We start from the raw sequence: 18,929 nt of genomic DNA, 5'->3' as shown, positions 1-18,929 counted from the left end.
AGGCAGGAGAGCTTGTTGGAAAGACTTGGAGGAGTCCCTTCTGCCCTGTCTGGGTCTATTTGCCAATATAAATGACATGTATCAGGGCAGGGCATTGGTCCAAGCCCATTGAAATTCTGCTAGCAGTCCAAACAGTGATGGTGTTTCAGATTGGTTCTGTGAAATGATCGGGGATAAGAAGAGAGAAATGATGTGTGAGCATCTGGCTGCTGCAGCCTACTGATGGGAACAGTCCCGGGGGTGGGCCCAGGGTGGGGGAGGGCAGCCTCCAGGACCCCCTAGGACATCTGCCACTGGCAAACAAGGGAAGAGCCAGGCGCTGGCAGCAGGCAGTCTGGTGTGAGTCCCATGCTGTTCCTATTAGCTATGTAACCAAAACGAGTCCTTCCTCTTCTCTTGGCGTTTGTTCCCCCACGTATAAAATAAACCCCGGGTTGAATGAACTCCCTGCTTGAACATTCTGTGCCTTCTATGACACTGGTTTGATTTCTTTTTCTTTTTCCTCTGTAGTGGGAGAGGGCCACCCACCCACCCACCTGCTTATCTGTAGCCTCTATGTTCTCACACTGACCTCTGCTGGCCAGCTTGAAAAGTGTCACTGACTGTGTTTAGGGAAAGAAAAGCTATTTATCACTGATTGAATATTAAGCTTCAACAGTACACTGGGGGAGGGGTGGTGCTGTGGCGTAGCGGGTAAGGCCACCTGCAGTGCCGGCATCTCACATGGACACTGGTTCAAAACCCAGTGGATCCACTTCCGATCCAGCTCTCTGCTACGGCCTGGGAAAGCAATGGAAAATGGCCCAAGTCCTTGGGCCCCTGCACCCACGTAGGAGACCCGGAGGAGACCTAAAGGAAGCTTCTGGCTCCTAGCTTCGGATTGGCACAGCTTCAGCCATTGCGGCCAATTGGGGAGTGAACCAGCGGATGGAAGACCTCTCTCTCGCTGCCTCTCCTTTTCTCTGTGTGTAACTGTGACTTTCAAGTAAAATAAATAAATCTTAAAAAAAAAAAGTACACTGGGTACTGAGACAGAGGCCTTGTGCATTGGAAAGGAAGGAAAAAGATCATACAGCTATAAGCACAGAGCAAGCCAATCCAGAAGTGAGTGGCAACAAAACCCACAAAATAAAGCTGTCTCCTTCATTTTGTTCCTTGGCCGCCTTTACATGGTATGGTCTTGTTCGCCACTTGTGTGAAAGGATCGCAGTGAGTGGGCAAGATCTTTGCCTTTTTAAAGGATTGATTGATTTGTTAATTTATTTTGAAAGTTGGAGTTATAAGAGTGTTATAGAAGGAGAGGCAGGAGCCAGCACTTGTGGCACAGTGGGCTAAGTCTCCACCTGTAGTGCCAGCATCCCATATGGGTGCCGGTTCATGTCCCGGCTGCTTCTCTTCTGATCCAGCTCTCTGCTATGGCCTGGGAAAGGAGTGGAAGATGACCCAACTATGTGGGCCCCTGCACCTGCTTGGGAGACCCAGAAGCTCCTGGCTCCTAGCTTCAGATTGGCCCAGCTCCAGCTGTTGCAGCCTCTCTCTCTCTCTCTCTCTCTCTCTCTCTGTCTCTCCTTCTCTCTGTCTATAACTCTGCCTCTCAAATAAATAAATAAATATTTTTTAAAAATGTTCCAACAATAAAGTTTTTTTTTAAAAAAGGGGGAGTGAGAGGGCATGGGACACACACACACACAGAGAGACAGAAAGAGAGTGCTTTCATCCACTGGGTCACTCCCCAGATGGCTGCAATGGCCTGTGCTGAAGCCAGGAGCCTGGAATTGCATCTGGGGCTCCCATATGGGTGCAGAGACCCAAATACTTGAGTCATCTTCTACTGCTTTTCCCAGGCCATTAGCAGGGAGCTGAATCAGACATGGAGCAGCCGGGACTCAAGCCAGTGTCCATACGGGATGCTGGCATCACAGGCATCAGCTTAACCCACTATGCCACAATACCGGCCCCAAGATCCTTGCCTTGTACCCTATGACTGCAGGCGCCAGAGTGGCCTGGCACCATACTGGGGAGGCAGTTCAGGGCCAGCAGCACCTCAGACTCTTAGAGACATCGCAAAGGCCCTGCTTCTAGCCCTGCAGCCAATCTGAGAGGTTTCAAGCTGGGCTGCTGACATGCCTAACAATGCAAACAGCTGGGCCCACCTAGAAGTCCATGGTCTTCCAAGAGCTGCCTTTTCACATGCTCCATGGGAAACAGAATTTTTCAAAAGCATCATGAGTTCTTTAAGCGACTCACTGTCAGTTCTCTGGCTGGAAGAGAGCAGGGGGCGACTTCCACATGCCCACCCAGACATGAGAAAGGAAGCAGGCCCATGCACCTCTGCCTTTGCTGGACAGAGTCAGAGTTCTTGTATAGTACAGCTCTAGACTTGCCTCGCTGCTAGCTGTCCTTGCTTCCCCTTGCTGGTCAGCCTTTGCTCCCAAGGCAAGGCACCGGAGGTGGAATGTGCCAGCCCGTGGGCCCACACCAGGGCCCTACTTAGGTTCCTCTAGTGCTGTGAGCAGGATGGGACCTGGGCCACACCACAGTCCTCTCTGTCTCTGGGTGGCTATTGGATGGCTTCCTGTGCCCCCTCTCCTTGCCCTGTCTTGATGCAGGAAAACTTTTGGCAGGGCACAGATTTGGGTCAAGCATTCACTGCCCTGAGCGGATCCTCACTGCTAGCAACCATACGGCCATCCTGCCCCCGCATCCTCCCACCATGCTGGCCTCTCCTCTCAGACAGCTGGTTCTTATCTGCCTCCCTTGTTCCCGCCTGAGGCAGGCCGCCCTGGCCTCGTGCTGACACACACATGCTGTCCTGAATGCGGCATGATGACTTCAGCCCTGAGCAGCCGCTTTCCGCCCAGCCCAGGCCTGCTCCCAAGCCTCGCAGGGTTCCCTGTGTCTCCCCCACAGCAAATCTGCAACTTGCCTGCCTCACTTTGGGGGCAGGGGCCCCCTTGACCCTTCCAGTGTGGCCCATGACTCTCCCCATCTCGAGGCCCTCCTTGGCCAAATCTACCTTTGCATTCCTGCAGCACTTACCCTCTCTTCCAGACTGCTACTGTTGCTATGTTTGTAGACATTAGTCTTCAAAGGTAGGCGCACATTTTTCACTTCCTCACTCATCCTCAGTAGCACCTTGAACTATTTTTTAAAGTGTTTCCTTTTGTAGTTCTCTCTCCCTACACACACACACACACACACACGGTGGGACTTTTGTGGAAAATGGAATTAAAAGATAATGTGAGGGGCTGGCATTGTGATGTGATTGGGTAAAGCCGCCACCTGCAATGCTGACATCCCATGTGGGTGCTGCTTTGTGTCCCAGCTGCTCCACTTCTGTTCCAGTTCCCTGCTAATGGCCTGGGAAAAGCAGTGGAAGATGGCACAGGTATTTGGGCCCATGCTACCTACGTGGGAGACCTGGAAGAAGCTCCTGGCTCCTGGCTTTGGCCTGGCCCAGCTCTGGCCATTGCAGCCATCTGGGGAGTGAACCAGTGGATGAGAGATCTCTTTCTTTCTCTCACTCTGTCTTGCCATCTCTCTCTCTCTCTGTAACTCTGTCTTTCACATAAATAAAGAAATCTTATTTTTAAAAAATGTGAATTTTTCCATGAACCTTTGAAGACTCCTTGTGTATCTCCATGAGGGATCTTCTAAAAGTTCATGGAAAATGCATATTATCCAAAAAAGTATGCATAGATTTCAGTTTGCAGGAATATAAACATCTTTTAATTAAAATATCTATGAACTTTAGAATTATCATTGTGTGTGTGTACACACACATATATATTGACCTTGTGAGAATTACAAGGACAATCGAGAACAGATTCATTGCAAACAGAATTCTACCAGTGAGAAGTAGGAGCCTAAATGTGAGAAGGGACATCTCCCCATCCCCCTCCCCTCATCATTCTGGGAGGTTAGCTGATTAGGCAGCTTGTAGCCTAGCACCCTTGTGGGCTGCAGGCTGGGTATTGGGAAAAGTTGAGTGGTGGCCGATGCCCTGTCTGAGAAGGGCGGCCCCTTGGGCAGAGTGCCTGAGGGTCCTAGATCTCCTTGGGCCTGACTGACACTGAAAATTACACGCCAAAGGACCAGCACAGCTGGTGGCCACTGTCACCCACAGTAGCCTTTCAAAAAAAGCGAACCTTGAAGGTGACTAGTAGAGGGCATCTTTAATGGGCTTTTCGCAGGTTTGTAGGCAATTGCGTACAGTCAGCGCAGGGGCTGAGAGATGGAGATGGGGAACGGTTAGGAAAGTAGGTGTCCTGCCTGGTGTGGCGTTGTGTTTTCCAAGAGGTCATGCACATCACTAATGCTTTTCACTTTTTTGCCAGGCTAATTCAGTCCCTACTGAGATCTGTTCTAAATGATGGTGCAGCCTGCCTGTGTCGCACTGGCTGGGGTGCATTCTCAGGTACAGGCTGCTGCGAAATGTCAGCCTGAACTCGCAGACTTAATTGTTACCAACATTTTACAAGCAGGGCACTCGGAATCCTCAGGCTGCTCCCTCTTGCTATCCAAATCGATACTTAATATATATTTCTTGGGCTCCTTGTATTTTACACATTCAGCACTATAGACTGGCAGGGCAATCTGTGTGTGTGTTTGTGTGTGTGTGTGTGTGCGCTCAAGTACGGTGCGGGGGGGGGGGGGGGGGGGGCTATGATCTGCCAGCAAAGCTGAATTCTGAAAGGTTGGCCAGTTCATGGGTTTCTGGGTGCTCCCCTCTCCCACCCCATGCGGCAATATTCTTTAGTCACGGCCCTTTCTGGGCTGCACTGCAAGCGTGTGCTTGGCCATTTGGATGTGAGTTACAAAATGCCACGATGCTCTCCAGTGTTCTGTTCTTTCAGTATTTTGACAAGCTGATGGATGGCCTGGCATTAACTCAGAAGAGGACAATATTATCCAGCCTGAATAACGAATCTCCTAAGAAGTACAAAGTTGAAGGATCTTGGTGCACATGAATCTTATTAAATGTGCTTATAAAATGTGTTCTGTCCAAATAAGCTTAGCAGCCCCTAAAATAGCCCTTTCTGGTGCATGTCTGGAACTTTGGCGTCCCTCACAGATCGCTAAGCCAAGATCATTTAGTGAAGTGATGACAGTGTTCTTTGTGCATGGGAAAATGGGAAGTGTTCATTTGAAGTCCTCTATTGACTAATGGCTCCCCTCTGTCCATCTTAGGGGCGACCCGGTCCCATTGGAATTCAAGGTCCGACAGGTCCTCAAGGATTCACTGGCCCTACCGGTTTATCAGGCTTGAAAGGAGAACGGGGCTCCCCAGGCCCTCTGGGACCATATGGACCAACAGGAGATAAGGTAAACACATAAAACAGTTTGACTTTGAAGCGTGAGCCACAAGTATGAAGGTCAGAAGTTTTCGGTCTCCGTTCTGCTCATTTATGGAAATAATGCTATTCCTGAATACTCTGGTGCCAGGCTCCATACTTTAACAAGAACAGAGTGGGTGATGTGCTGCTGATGGATCAGCCCGTTTCTGGAGAGGCTCCCATCGCAAACAAGCCACAAAGTGAAGTATTAACTGCTTGCTAGATCCGTGGGCTCACTTTGGTGGGAAGTCATGTGGGTTCAAACTGGGCCTGAGTCAGAAGTCCAATTCCCCGGACAGTGGAGATCAGGAATCCAGGCAAAGACACTGGCAAGTAAGGGGTCAGAATGCTTGTAAGCCATTCGGGCCACAAATAGAGGGAAATAGCTGTTAAGAAAGGAGGGTTATAGTGTCAGGGAGGCTGGCTGGCTGAGTTTAAGCAGCTTTCTTTATGTTGTTTGCCTAGCTTAATCACTTGCTATTCGCTCTCTTGGTGCCGGTGGGGTTTCCAAACTAGGATTAGGTGAATGGCCCAAGACACGACACCCTGGACAGATGAGACCCACCGCACCTCATCAGTCACATGTACTCGCATACGCACTCCTGGGGGGTAGGGGGCACGGCACACCACATAGAGCCACATGGAGGCTACACTTGGGCATAGAGTGAACTAGAAGTGACTGTGGGAGCAGACTTTTGGAGGGATGAGTGGATGGGGTGCCTCCAGTTCCTGACAGAAGTCGTCCTTGGCTTGTTTGAATAGCTCAGTGGTGGACTGAATCCACCACTCGGGATAAGCAGGAACTGTACCAAGGTACCTGGTGTGGAGGGTTGTTTGACTAGGGCGCTTATCCACGAATGGAGTGGGGGGAGGGGGGCTTGTTAGTTTCCTCAAGGCCCTCCCAGTTTTCTCCAGTTGTCAAGGCAGCATGCGTCAGTGAGCCTTAATTTGAGACCTTGGCCTATACTGCCTAAGACAACAGCTGGTCTCAGAGCCCAGATATGTCCAAGGCAACATGCAGCATCTTCAAAAAATGTATGAAAAGTATATATGTTAAGAAGAAACTATGCATGGATTTCAAGCCATATTTGCATATGTTTATCTTTTAATTCCACTTTCCATGAACTTTTTCAAGAGCTCTCATTCAATGTGAAGAAGGAGGTTAAAAAAAAAAAACACACACACACACTTCTTAAAAGTTCAGTCATTGATTCACATACACAGGCCTCCAATGGACATTGGTTGGATTGTCTCTCACCTTCTCCCTCTTCCATTCTTTAGGGTCCCATGGGAGTTCCTGGCTTCCTTGGCATCAATGGGATTCCGGTGAGTGTGTCCCCAGGAGCAGCTTTCATACCACAGTCTAGATTCTGCTTCATGACTCAGGCACTTTGGCCTTAGCAACATCCCATCTCATGCAAGCATGCTTGGGATCAAGCGGTGAGATATGAGTGGTGAGGTTTGAAGGGCAGTGTTCATACCCAGTTCTCCCTTGGGTTCAGGTCCAGGCAGCCCTAAGGGAAATGGTTGGAGGATGCAGGAATATGTGCAGCCATTAAAAAATCAATATCTTAGCCTAAATGATTTAGGTTTTGTGGGTTGAAGGGAGCTTAGGTTGGAGAAGAAGGCTCAGCTCTTTGGTAGGGAGACAGAGCTGCTTTAAGAGTATATCCATGCAAATTTTAGGAAAGGCAAGAAGGTGCATGATGCCTGCTTTGCTAGGGATAAGCAGGGCACTTGGAGCTGACAAGCATCTCCTTTTGTCTATTCCATCCTGCCAAATTGCTTAGTTTCTCCATGTGTGTCCTGTATCCCCAGTAAGCCTACCAGTGGACATTCCAGGATAACACTTCACCAGACTTCAAAATACTGAACTTGGGACTTATGGGTGATCACTTTTTAGTCGTGTCCTTTGCCACTTTTCTATCTATTTGATCCTTAACCTGAGCTATGTTTGCCTATACAGCAGTCATTTTTGATCCTAACAACAGAACTTGGGCAGGAACAGAAAAGGTATGCAGTTCCTCTGTTTGAGATAGGCCCTGAAGCCTGATTTTATCCTTCCAAAAGCTTCTAAGGGGTCCTTCTGAATCTTATAAAAGCACAGTATGGGAAAGCCCCAGACTTAACAGTTTCTTGTGTTATGGTACTTAATCATCTAGCATCAAAGAAGGGGATTGAAATCTCTATGTGTCAATCATTTTTTAAAAAGATTATTTATTGAAAGGCAAAGTTACAGAAAGGCAGAGGCAGAGAGAGAGAGAGAGGTCTTCCATCCGCTGGTTCACTCCACAGATGGCTGCAATGGCCAGAGCTGGGTCAATCCGAAGCCAAGAACCAGGAGCTTCTGGGTCTCCCACAAGGGTGTGGGGCCCAAGCATTTGGGCCATCTTCCACTGTTTTCCTAGGCCATAGCAGAGAGCTGGATTAGAAGAAGAGCAGCTGGGACTTGAATCAGCGGGATGCTGGCATTGCAGGCAGCGACTTTAACTGCTATGCCACAGCACCAGCTCCCATGTCAATCACTTTTTAGGATTTGTTTATTTATTTATAAGTCAAAGAGAGAGGAGAGATGGGGGAGAGAGAGAGAGCGAGAGAGGTCTTCCATCTGCAGGTTTCACTTCCCAAGTGGCCACAATGGCTGGAGCTAAGCCAATCTGAATCCAAGAGCTTCTTCTGGGTCTCCCATGTGGTTGCAGCGGCCCAAGGATTTGAGCCATCCTCCACTGCTGTCCCAGGTGCATTATCAGGGAGCTGGATCAGAAGTGGAACAGCCAGGACTGGAACCAGCACCCATATGGGATACTGGCACTGTAGGCTGGATCTTTAACATGCTGTGCCACAGCACTGGCCACTCACCTTTTATTCGTTACATGTACCAAGTCAGTCAGCAGATTTCTGCAAAATTCCCAGACGAAAGAAGTGGACGGAGTTGACCTTCCTTTTCTGATATCTGTTGGTCCTTTCTTATGGCTATGTTCTGGCTGCAGCCACTTTAGCCAGAATCTCCATTCACAGTGTGTATCTTCTGGAAGCCAGTGGGTGAGGGAAACTAGCAAACTGGAGGCAGACTCTATCACTCATCCAATGGACCTGGCTTTGCCAAATATGAGTGGGTATTTGGAGTTTGCATTGTTAATATGCCCTACTCCTTACTGTCTCTTTTTAATGGGGGTCGAGGTCATTTCCAGTTCTGATCTGGAACTTACCCCCATGTTCAGCTGGAAACTTCTGCCTCCAACTTGTGGCCATGAGAGCTCTAGAGGTTGGCAGGAACTGCTTAGTTCTTTGTAGGGCTTCATTGTTGGGGAGAATGTTTTGTAACTGTCCAGACTTCATGCCTGCTCCTCCCAGAAGAGGTCCTCACTCCCTTGGTCTTTACCTTGACCGAATGGGGCATATATTTCCTTTTGATTTTTTATTGCTGTGGCTTGAAGATTCAAGTTTCACCATTCCAATAAAACCCTTCTCTATTGTTCTTTGCCTCGCTTCCAACTATTTAGTAAGTATGAATTGAACATGTCCTGTTCAGTGCTTACCTCTTGTTTCTATCTCTAACATGTTAGGAGTCCTTGGTGTGTGTCCCACAGATTCTAGCTCCTCATCACACACAGTCCATGGGGTTTATTGATTATCTTGTGTGATAGTCTTATTTATCTCCTTGAAAGCACAGAGCTTGTCTTCTGCTCCTCTCAGAGGCACAAGAGGCACAGGACTGAATTCAACCTATAATAGGGACTCTAAAAATATTTGGGGAACTGACTCCAACCTCCAGTGCCTATAAAAGTAACAGTTCTCAGACTGGCAGGAATCCCTCCAACAGGAAAACACAGACTGACACCATAAGTCTAGGCAGACTAATCGTTTTGTTCAACTTCCAGCAACATATATTAGGAAATTTGGCTGAAACCAACAGCTTTCCCAACACATTGAACTAAATGGGATCACCACACAGATCTGGTTCCCCTCTTAATATTGGCTGATCATTAACATATGTGTCACTGGTTTGGGTCCCCAAATTCCTTTTTTGTTGCCATGTGGACAATTTCAACATGAGTAGGTAAGTATTTATTTCATAATAATTCAAGTCTTTTCAATAAGGGGCATAGCAACCGATTGAGAATGTGAGCAAATATGCACTCATCAATATAGCTAACTTTAGAACACTGTAGACTAGGGAGAGAAGGCTGTGCCTTTTTAAATGATGTTTCAACTGTGAGCTGGGCTGTTGGCACCCTCAAGAAACATATGTTTATCAAATGTTTTCACAAGGAGAATATGTTTATCAAATATTTTCAGTTCAAATAGTTGGAAGTCGAGGTTTTCAAGTTGTGCTTTACAATTTATGTTTAGATTTTCCCATGAAGTCAATCTCAAACATTTTCCTGCCTTGAGACTTGCAAATGAGCGTGCTAGATTTATATCCTCAAAGTGAGCTCATACCATTCACCACATGGAAATTTTCCCTTGAAGCTGGGTTCTGAGGACTACTGCTTTTCTGCAATATAGCAGATCCTCCTAGTCTGTGTGTTCAGTCCCTTGTGGCTGTAAGGAACCAGGATTTCCTCCCTCAAAGAAACAGGGTCTCTCTCTCTCTCTTTTTTTTAAACAGACAGAGTTAGAGAGAGAGACAGAGAGAAAGGTCTTCCTTTTCCGTTGGTTCACCCCCCAAATGGCAGCTGCGGCCGACGCTTCCTCCTGGTCTCCCATGTAGGCGCAGGGCCCAAGCACTTGGGCCATCCTTCACTGCCTTCCCGGGCCACAGCAGAGAGCTGGACTGGAAGAGGAGCAACCGGGACAGAATCCGGTGCCCCAACTGGGACTAAAACCCAGGGTGCCAGAGCCGCAGGCGGAGGATTAGCCAAGTGAGCCGCGGCGCTGGCCGAAATAGGGTCTCTTACAGACACATTTATACAATCATTAGCTGTAACCAGAAAGGGCAAAGTACTGAGAATTGAGAGGAGTTAGACATCAGGCCAGTGCCTTATCCTTACTGACTTTCATGAGAATAGAGTCACAATTCATTAAGCACCTACTTAGTAAACTTAGTCTCACTTAATTTTAACCCATACCCCAAAGGTGTGGGCATTATTCGTTTTTAATATTGATAACACTATACAGTAGATGTCCAGTCAAGAACTTCCATCTTTTCACTTAAAGGAAGCAATTGACAGCTTCTCTTTGGCATATGTGAATGGCCAACATCACTTCTTTTGTACTTTGGGGCTATTAGTAGGTAAATCAGGATTACCTGAACACAAGCATTGTGATGCTCTGAAAGTTGATCTGAAAACCAAGATGGCTGTTAAGTGGTGAGCAGGCAAGTAATGGATACTCTGGGCCAAGGGATGATTCACATCCTAGGTGGGTTGACACAGAACAGCATGAGATTTCATCACAGTATTCAGAACCACAGTTGTCTGTGGGGTAACTGAAACCCTGGATAAGGGAGAACTACTGCAAATTTGAAAAGTTCATTTTTTACATCGCATGTTTCCTTCCTTAAAATCAAAAAAATGTATGCTGGTACACTTGGCTTCCAAAAGCGTGCTTGGGGGGATGTGAGGATCTACTTCTTTTTATTGACCCATCCAGATTTCTGGTTTTCAGGTCATCTCTTTGCTCTGTACCTGATATACAACCAGTTTTTGATAGATCCAAAAAGATAGATTTGTTACAACAAGGTGGAGTTGACCGTTGGCCTGTTATACTACTTATTAGGATGCCTGTATCCCACACTACCTGGTTTCAATTCCCAGCTCTGCCTCCTGACTTCAGCTTCCTGCTAATGTGGATGTGATGTGGGTTCCTTCCAGCCACATAGGAGACCAGGCTTCTGGCCTTAACCCCCAGCCTGGGGCCATTGCAGGTATCTGGGGAGTGAACCAATGGATAGGGGAGATCTCTCTCTCTCTCTCTCTCTCTCTCTCTTTCTCTCTCTCTCTCTCTCTCTCATAAAATATTTTTCTTACTGATTTAAAAAAATTTAAAAACGTTTTAAAGTAATTCTATGTACCAAGGAAGCCCAACTCTGGGAAATTTACTGAACTCAGACAAACTGAGAACGATCGCTAATTCCCCAACAAAACAACTGCCTCCATTTGAGAGCGCGTGGCAAAGGGAAGATGCCATTCCCTCACTGAAGCAGTAGGCTGACATGTGACCAGGATAAAGTGAGATTGAAATTGGTTCTTGCAGGACTTGCTCATTCTGGAGCAAGCAGATTTCAAGAGAGAAGGCACTATGGGAACTGTCTCTGCTCTGTTCATCCAAATGCGACATCATTGCCCAGGTAGAGTTTCCAATAAGGAACGCCGTGCCAGGCTGCCCAGGTTCTGTCTGATCCAAGGCCTGGCATGGTTCCCTGTTGGTGGCAATTCAGCTACCAAATAGCTAAGCCCCAGTTTTGTTCATTTAGGTGAAGTTGTAGCCCCCATCAGTTCACACTTGATCCCTTTTGTTTCAGCTTGGATTTTTATGAAAGCATCAGTCTTTTTAGGAGCACTAGCACTGAGATGTGCTTAGACACATATGCCTGAGTATAAAGGTAACGTATGAGAGTGTACATGATAGGGCAGCTAAGGGAGTGGATAAGGAATCAGAATTTAACGGTATATTTGGCTTTTCTCATTGTGGACTTTTTTCAGAGTAGCTGGCAATACAGTGGATGACTAACTTGATCTCTTCTTTTCTCTCTGAACAGGGCCACCCTGGACAGCCAGGCCCCAGAGGTCCTCCAGGCCTGGATGGCTGTAATGGAACTCAAGGAGCTGTTGGATTTCCAGGCCCTGATGGCTTCCCTGGGCTTCTCGGACCACCTGTATGCTGTCAGATCTTTGCTCTTTATTTCAAATAGCTTTGCTGGCCTCCAATTGTGCCCCCTTTACTGCTTTTCTGGAAACCTCATTAAGCTTCTGTGGGGCAGCCACTGCAGCTCCTTTTGCAATGCATGAGTCTATGCTGGTAGTACCAAAACAATAAAATCTAAAGAATACCAGTTGCAGGGGGTGGGGAGGAAGATATACACATGCTACACTACTTAGGTTTTTTTTTTAAAAAATGTAGTGCTGCTCTTGGATTTGACAAGATTATTTAGAAAAAAAGCTGTAGTAAACTTAAGAGCAAAATACATACTGGGCTATCGGACACCCTCTCACATCAGACAATATCAGGAAATGCTTAGAAGGCTTATGTGGGATCATGGGAGCACTAACAAGAAACCAAAGGGCTTGGCAAGCTTGGTTTATAACAGTGGTTTTAAACCTGGAGGAATCTCGCCCCTCCAGGGACTTGTAGCAATTATTATTGATAATTTTGAGGGTTGCAACTAGGCATATGCTGGTGGCACAGGACAACCACCCCACCCCCCAAAAAAATCGAGAAATCATTTGACCTAAAGTGTCAATAATGCTATGATTGAGACACCCTACTCTATACCGATGGTTTGTACTCACAACTTATGTCATAACCCGTGGTTATGTGATTGATAGGATATTTATGGGCTCCTGGGATCACCACTCTTATTCAATCTCATCCATCCAGATAGGGTTCAGGTATTTGAAAATCTAATGGATCTCTAGTAGATATTGTGCCCATACAAGGCTGATCTCCTAAGTGTCTAGAGAGGTATAACATAGTTCAAGTCCATCCTTAACCTCATACACATTCTGTAACTACATGAATTAATGTGCACCTCACTGAGAGAATGGCACCATTGCCTTCAGTGAGCAGGGTATGGATGCAGGTATGTGTGAAGAAAGTGGAACAGTGAGACTGACAAAGCACATGCGCCAGATGGTCATAAAAGACCTTGACATCTAAAGGACCATACCAATATGTAGTGGGGGGGGGGGGCAAAGAAAGATGTGTTCCTGACAGAATGAACTATGTGAGTGACAAAGGCTTCCAGTCCCTGCCATGGCAACAGCGGTAGGGCAGAGAACACTGAGTTGAGATGGAAAACTATGAAAGCAAGAGATCACTTCCCAGAGGAGGGGGAAAAATGGCGAGGTAATTACATCCTTTGACAAACAAACAAGGGTGGAAACCTAATGTTGCCCTTGAACCTCATGCTTAGCCTAAATAGTAATTGAAATATGTATTTTACTAAACTGAATTATACCCCCTGTTGAACACTAAGCAGGTTTCCGTTCCTTAGGCTTCCTTTTATGTAATTTTATTATTATATATTTTATTTTTATGAAGTTATTAATTAACATGTAATACTTACACAGTTTTATGGGTCACAGTACAATATTTCAACTACTTTGAAGTTTCTTGGAAAAGAATAGTGGCTACAAGGACAAGGAGAAACAGGCAGTATTAGGAAAGAAACTGGGTTGCGTTCCTGGAACGAAGTTGTTCTCCATCATTCAATCAATGCTTCAGTCCCCGAAGTGTAGCCCTACCCCTGATGCTAACATTGACTTCCCCTAAGGTGTGAGGGCATTGATTTTCCTCAGGACAAACACTTAGCTATTAGGCAGCATCTTCCACTGAGACAGCAAAATATCTGGTGGAAACACTGGACTTGGGTACTTCGAATTTATTTTCCTAGGAACATTGAGACACACCCTCCTCTTAGACAGGTGTTGAAGCTGGAGTCGTGTGGTAGAAGCACAGAACCAAAGTAATTTTGTAGTTATATCTTAGAGTAGGAGTCTCTAAACTAGCCCTCAAGGCCCTTGGCCTGTGGTCTACTTTTATATTTTTAAAGGTTTTTAAGAAAGGAGAGGCAAGAAAAGAAGGGAAGAGAAGAGTGGAGAGGAGGGGAGGCAAGGGGAGAGGAGGAAGGAAGGAAAGAAGGGAGGGAGGGAGGGAGGGAGGGAGGGAGGGAGGGGGAGGAGAGAGAAGGGGAGGGAAGGAAGGAAGGAAGTGAGGGAGGGGGAGGGGAGAGGAGGGGAAGGGGAAAGGAAGGAAGGAAGACAGAGCCCAGATGTTACCCCCAAAGCCTACATTACTTAATATATGGCTCTCTGCAGAACAATTTGCGGTCCTCAGTCCTGGACAAAAGCCTTGTCAGTGACTTCTACTTGTGAGAGGTGAAACAGTGGATTCTAGGCTTATGCATGCCATATGTTTGTTCAAATCAGTGCTCTGGATGAATGTAAGGTTTCCTATTTCTAACCAGCAGACCTTGTATGACCCCAACTTAGAGGTGAGGGGATGGGCACACAACTGGGAGATGTAGCACCTCTTCAGGGGATGTGTTCGCTCATTGGCACAGCCAAATATACCATAGGATGTTGAGAGGCTTCATTTTAGGCTCTTGCTACTCCATCCTTGGTTGATTAGATCATACTATTACCAAAACTCTGTGTGTGTGTGTGCATTTTCTAACAAGTGTTTCTTACTGTTTTACTCAGGGGCTTCCCGGCCAGAAAGGTTACAAAGGTGAACCTGCTATTGATCCAGGCAGTTTCAAAGGAATGAAGGTAAGACACTGTAAGACAGAGAGCTGAGAAGGCTATAAGCTGGCTTCCCTGAAATGGACCCCCACCCCCCAATACAAACATTTCCAGAACTGGCATCTGTATCTCTATTTAAGGAGCAGACCGAACTGGATTTAAAAGGATCTGCAGCTTTTTGTGGTAGAAACATTGACAGAAACATTTGCAACCATACTGTCAAAAAGATTTTCTTTGTAGGGTCTAGAGCAAAAATATAAGAAATCATTCAGCAAACAGTTTGCATGGGTGTCCTTTTCTTTGACGGTTCCTGGAGGTAGATGCATTTCATCTGCTCTAGGATCCTTGATATCTATATACTTGGATGTGAAGCCATGTATGTCTCTTCCCGTCTCAGCATGGCCATCAGCCCAGGATCCTGGCCCCTCCTTTCCCTGTCCCTGCACACCAACCCACCCCCCTAACTGGGCCCCCTGGATGTCTGCAAAAATGGTCCTCAGCTCTGCAGCTGGCTGGAACCTTTCATCTCTTGACAAGAACCTCCTGTTTTCTTGTGACTTTTCTCTTGATACGTGTTGCCTGATATCCCATGGGGGCCTCAGTCAACTCTGGCTCCAAATGATTGACCTTATTCCCTTGAAGAGTGGGAAAAGAGCCCTTCGCATCCTCGGTAACACACGGGAGTCTACATGCTCAACATCTGAAGGGAAGATGCACCCAACTCAATTAATTGATACCACTTTTCTGGCTTCCACTCATGCACAGAGCCAGAGACTCTGGAAATCACTGTGGAAGGCAATGGTGGGGGTGGGTGACTGGAAGACAGGAGAAGCTCCAGGAGGACTTAGGCCCTTGACTGTAGGCGCCACAGCAGAAGGTAGAATGCTAGAGTTGGAAAGGACCTCGTGATTGTTGTATTCATATAACTCATGTTACAGACAGAAAATCCCCAGGTATACTGCGCTATGTGACTTGCTCAGACTCACACAGCCAGTCCACCAAAGAACTAAACCACAGCCAGTGCTCTTTCCACGCTATAGAGACTCACTGATTTTTGACTGTAAGCCATGTAGGGTAAGACTAGCAGGTGTCAAAATACGAGCATTGTCTTAGCAAACATTGATTAAATGGTTTTGCCAAAAAGCAGAGATCCTGGATCCAGTGGAACACAGCAATTTCCATGAGATGGTTATATTACAGATTCATACAGTGGCTTAAGATGCTGCAAAGTAATTAAAATGTAATCAGAGACTGTATGCTCTGGTGATTTTTCCTTGAAATGTCTGATTTGCATTGTATACATGTGGGCGCAGATTCTCTGGGGATGAAGGCACACAGGAAGGTAGCTTTGCTTTCCTTTTAAAAGAGCAGGAAAATCACCAGCCTACAGAAGCACTTTCTAATTGATACGTTCCTAGTAAAGGTGAAAATTAATTAATCCAAGTAAAATATGCAATCCTGTTCATCCAAGGCTATAATACTTATCTTCCAGAGTCCAGATTTGTCCTAGGAAAAAAAGTAAATGGTTGGATCTGTCCAATTCATACATTTTTATCCCAATGAATCTTCAACTAGTTGTCTGAAATACTACAAGCTTAATTTATTCATCTCTTCAGTGTCCTTTTTGTCTGTTTTTCAGGGGAATCCCGGGTTGCCTGGACTGGATGGAATCACCGTAAGTTGTTGTTTATGTGATGAGCTCTCAGTGTTTAGCCAACAGTCACTAATGGTGCTTTTCCATTCTCCTCTATGGTATTCAAAAGTCTGTATAGATGTTCTCAAGGAAAGTCTAGAACTGAGGTAGAACGAATTGTACTATTGCTGTTTTCCAGATGAAAAAGTACTGAAAGGACAAAACTTCTGCCTTAAATTGTGCGACAGGCAGGCTTTCAGCCAGGGGCCTACATGCAATAATTTCTCCCCTTTTCCCTGGGGAATATGTTCCAAGATGTCCAGTGGATTCCAAAATTACAAACAGCACCACACACACACACACACACACATATATATATATATATATATGTAACTTTTTTCTATATGTGCATGTCTATGATAAAATTTAATTTATAAATTAGACAAGGGAGAAATTAACAATAGCTCATTATAAAATAGAACACTTACAACAATTTACTATACTAGAAATTATGTGAATATGATCTCTCTCAGAATATCTTGTTGTACTATACTCACCCTTCTTCTTGCGACATAAGATGAATCGTGGGATGAAGGGAGGGAATGATGTAGGCAGTGTGCCATAGCATTCAGCTACCATGTAAGGGTTACTTGAACACAAGCACTTGCCATACTGTGATGGTCAATTTGCTAACCATAATGACAGCTAAGTGAGTAATGGGAGGATAGTGTATATAGCATGGATACTCTGGACAAAGGGACAGTTCACATCCTGGGTAGAATGCTGTGAGATTTCATCACACCACTGAGAATGGCATACAATTTAGAACTTATGAATTGTTTATTTCTGAAATTTTCCATTTAACATTTTTGGACCATGGTTGATCAAAGGTGACTGAATCTCTGGAAACAAAAAACATGGATTGTGGGGGTGGGGGGACTATTCTATTCCATATTCCCTGGGATGTGTTAGGAAAGTATTTGGCCTTTTATTCAGCAAGCATTTACTAAGTGTTTCTTTGTGTTTAATTTCATATGTAAAACAAAAGTCAGGGCTAGCATTTGGCTCAGCACTTAAGTCACAGTTTGAGACACCAACATCCCATATCAAAGTGCATGATTCAAGTCCCAGCTACTCTACTTCTAATCCAGCTTCCTGCTAATGCACAGTGAGAAGAAGCGGATGATGGCTCAAGTACCTGGGTGCTTGCCACCTATGTGGGACACCAGGATGGTTTTCCATGCTCCTGTCTGTCTTTGGCATGGCCCAACCCTGGCTTTTGTGGCCATTGAGCAGTGAACTAGTGGATGGAAGATTCTCTCATTCTCTGTCCCTCCCTCCCTCCCTCTCTTACTCTCCCCATCTCCCAAATACAATGGAAAAAATAGAAATTTAAAAACAAAAGAAATAGAGCCCACTTTAAGATATTGCATGGAGGCCGGCGCCGTGGCTCAACAGGCTAATCCTCCGCCTTGCGGCGCCGGCACACCGGGTTCTAGTCCCGGTCGGGGCACCGACCCTGTCCCGGTTGCCCCTCTTCCAGGCCAGCTCTCTGCTGTGGCCAGGGAGTGCAGTGGAGGATGACCCAAGTGCTTGGGCCCTGCACCCCATGGGAGACCAGGAGAAGCACCTGGCTCCTGCCATCGGAACAGCGCGGTGCGCCGGCCGCAGCGCGCTACCGCAGCGGCCATTGGAGGGTGAACCAACGGCAAAAGGAAGACCTTTCTCTCTGTCTCTCTCTCACTGTCCACTCTGCCTGTCAAAAATAAAAAAAAATAAAAAAAAAAAGATATTGCATGGAAAAATTCCTGTTAGAGATTCTGATAGTGAAAGGCCATGAGTTGTATTAATAAGACCTATTTCTTTTAGATTCCACATTCTCATCACTTTCCTTTGAAGTAGCTTAAGAAAAGTCCCTTCTTTCTTCTTTCCTCTATTTATTTATTTATTCCTTCTTCCATCTTCTTTTCTTATACTATTTCAGGCCCTAACAGATATTGAACACATACTATCAGCCAAGTGTTATGACAGAAAACACTATCTCTGTCCCCTAAAGATGTGGAAAAGACATAGTAGGAATGTGACATAAGAATTCCACAACAGGGGCTGATGCCGTGGTGCAGCAGGTTAAACCTCCCTCTGTAACACCCATTATCTCATGCGGGCAATGGTTCGAGTCCCAGCTGTTCCACTCCCGATCCAGCTCCCTGCTGATGTGCCCGGGAAAGTAGCAGAGAATGGTCCAAGTCCTTGGGCCCCTGCACCCACATGGGAGACCCAGATGAAGCTCTTGGCTCCTGGCTTCTGCCTGGCCCAGCCCCTGCCATTGCGACCATTTGGAGAGTAAGCCAGTCTCTCTCTCTCTCTCTCTCTCTCTCTCTCTCTCTCTCTCTCTCTGGCATATATATAGATTGCTTCAATTTGGGGAGAGAGTATTTCTCTCCCAGTCAAACCCTGCTCCCCAGAGGCCACAGCCATTCTGATTTTTCTCCAACACAAATCAGGTTTTGCCTGTTCTAGAATGCCCTATATAAGGATTCATATAGTATGTAG

At 46.2% G+C, this 18,929-nt stretch overlaps 1 protein-coding gene across 1 annotated transcript in view; it reads left to right on the top strand.

The window, feature by feature from the left end:
* The window catches only part of LOC133752593 (collagen alpha-6(IV) chain-like), an 81,497-nt gene that overhangs the window by 1,116 nt on the left and 61,452 nt on the right, over window positions 1–18,929 (top strand). The window contains exons 2-6 of the mRNA XM_062183037.1: window positions 5,191–5,325; window positions 6,618–6,662; window positions 12,040–12,156; window positions 14,702–14,770; window positions 16,383–16,418. Coding sequence (XP_062039021.1) covers window positions 5,191–5,325; window positions 6,618–6,662; window positions 12,040–12,156; window positions 14,702–14,770; window positions 16,383–16,418 — 402 coding nt within the window. The remainder of the gene's footprint in view (window positions 1–5,190; window positions 5,326–6,617; window positions 6,663–12,039; window positions 12,157–14,701; window positions 14,771–16,382; window positions 16,419–18,929) is intronic.

This window comes from Lepus europaeus, chromosome X, assembly GCF_033115175.1.
Source record: "Lepus europaeus isolate LE1 chromosome X, mLepTim1.pri, whole genome shotgun sequence".
In the NCBI taxonomy this organism is placed as follows: Eukaryota; Metazoa; Chordata; class Mammalia; order Lagomorpha; family Leporidae; genus Lepus; species Lepus europaeus.
This window is presented reverse-complemented; position numbering and strand designations above follow the sequence as displayed.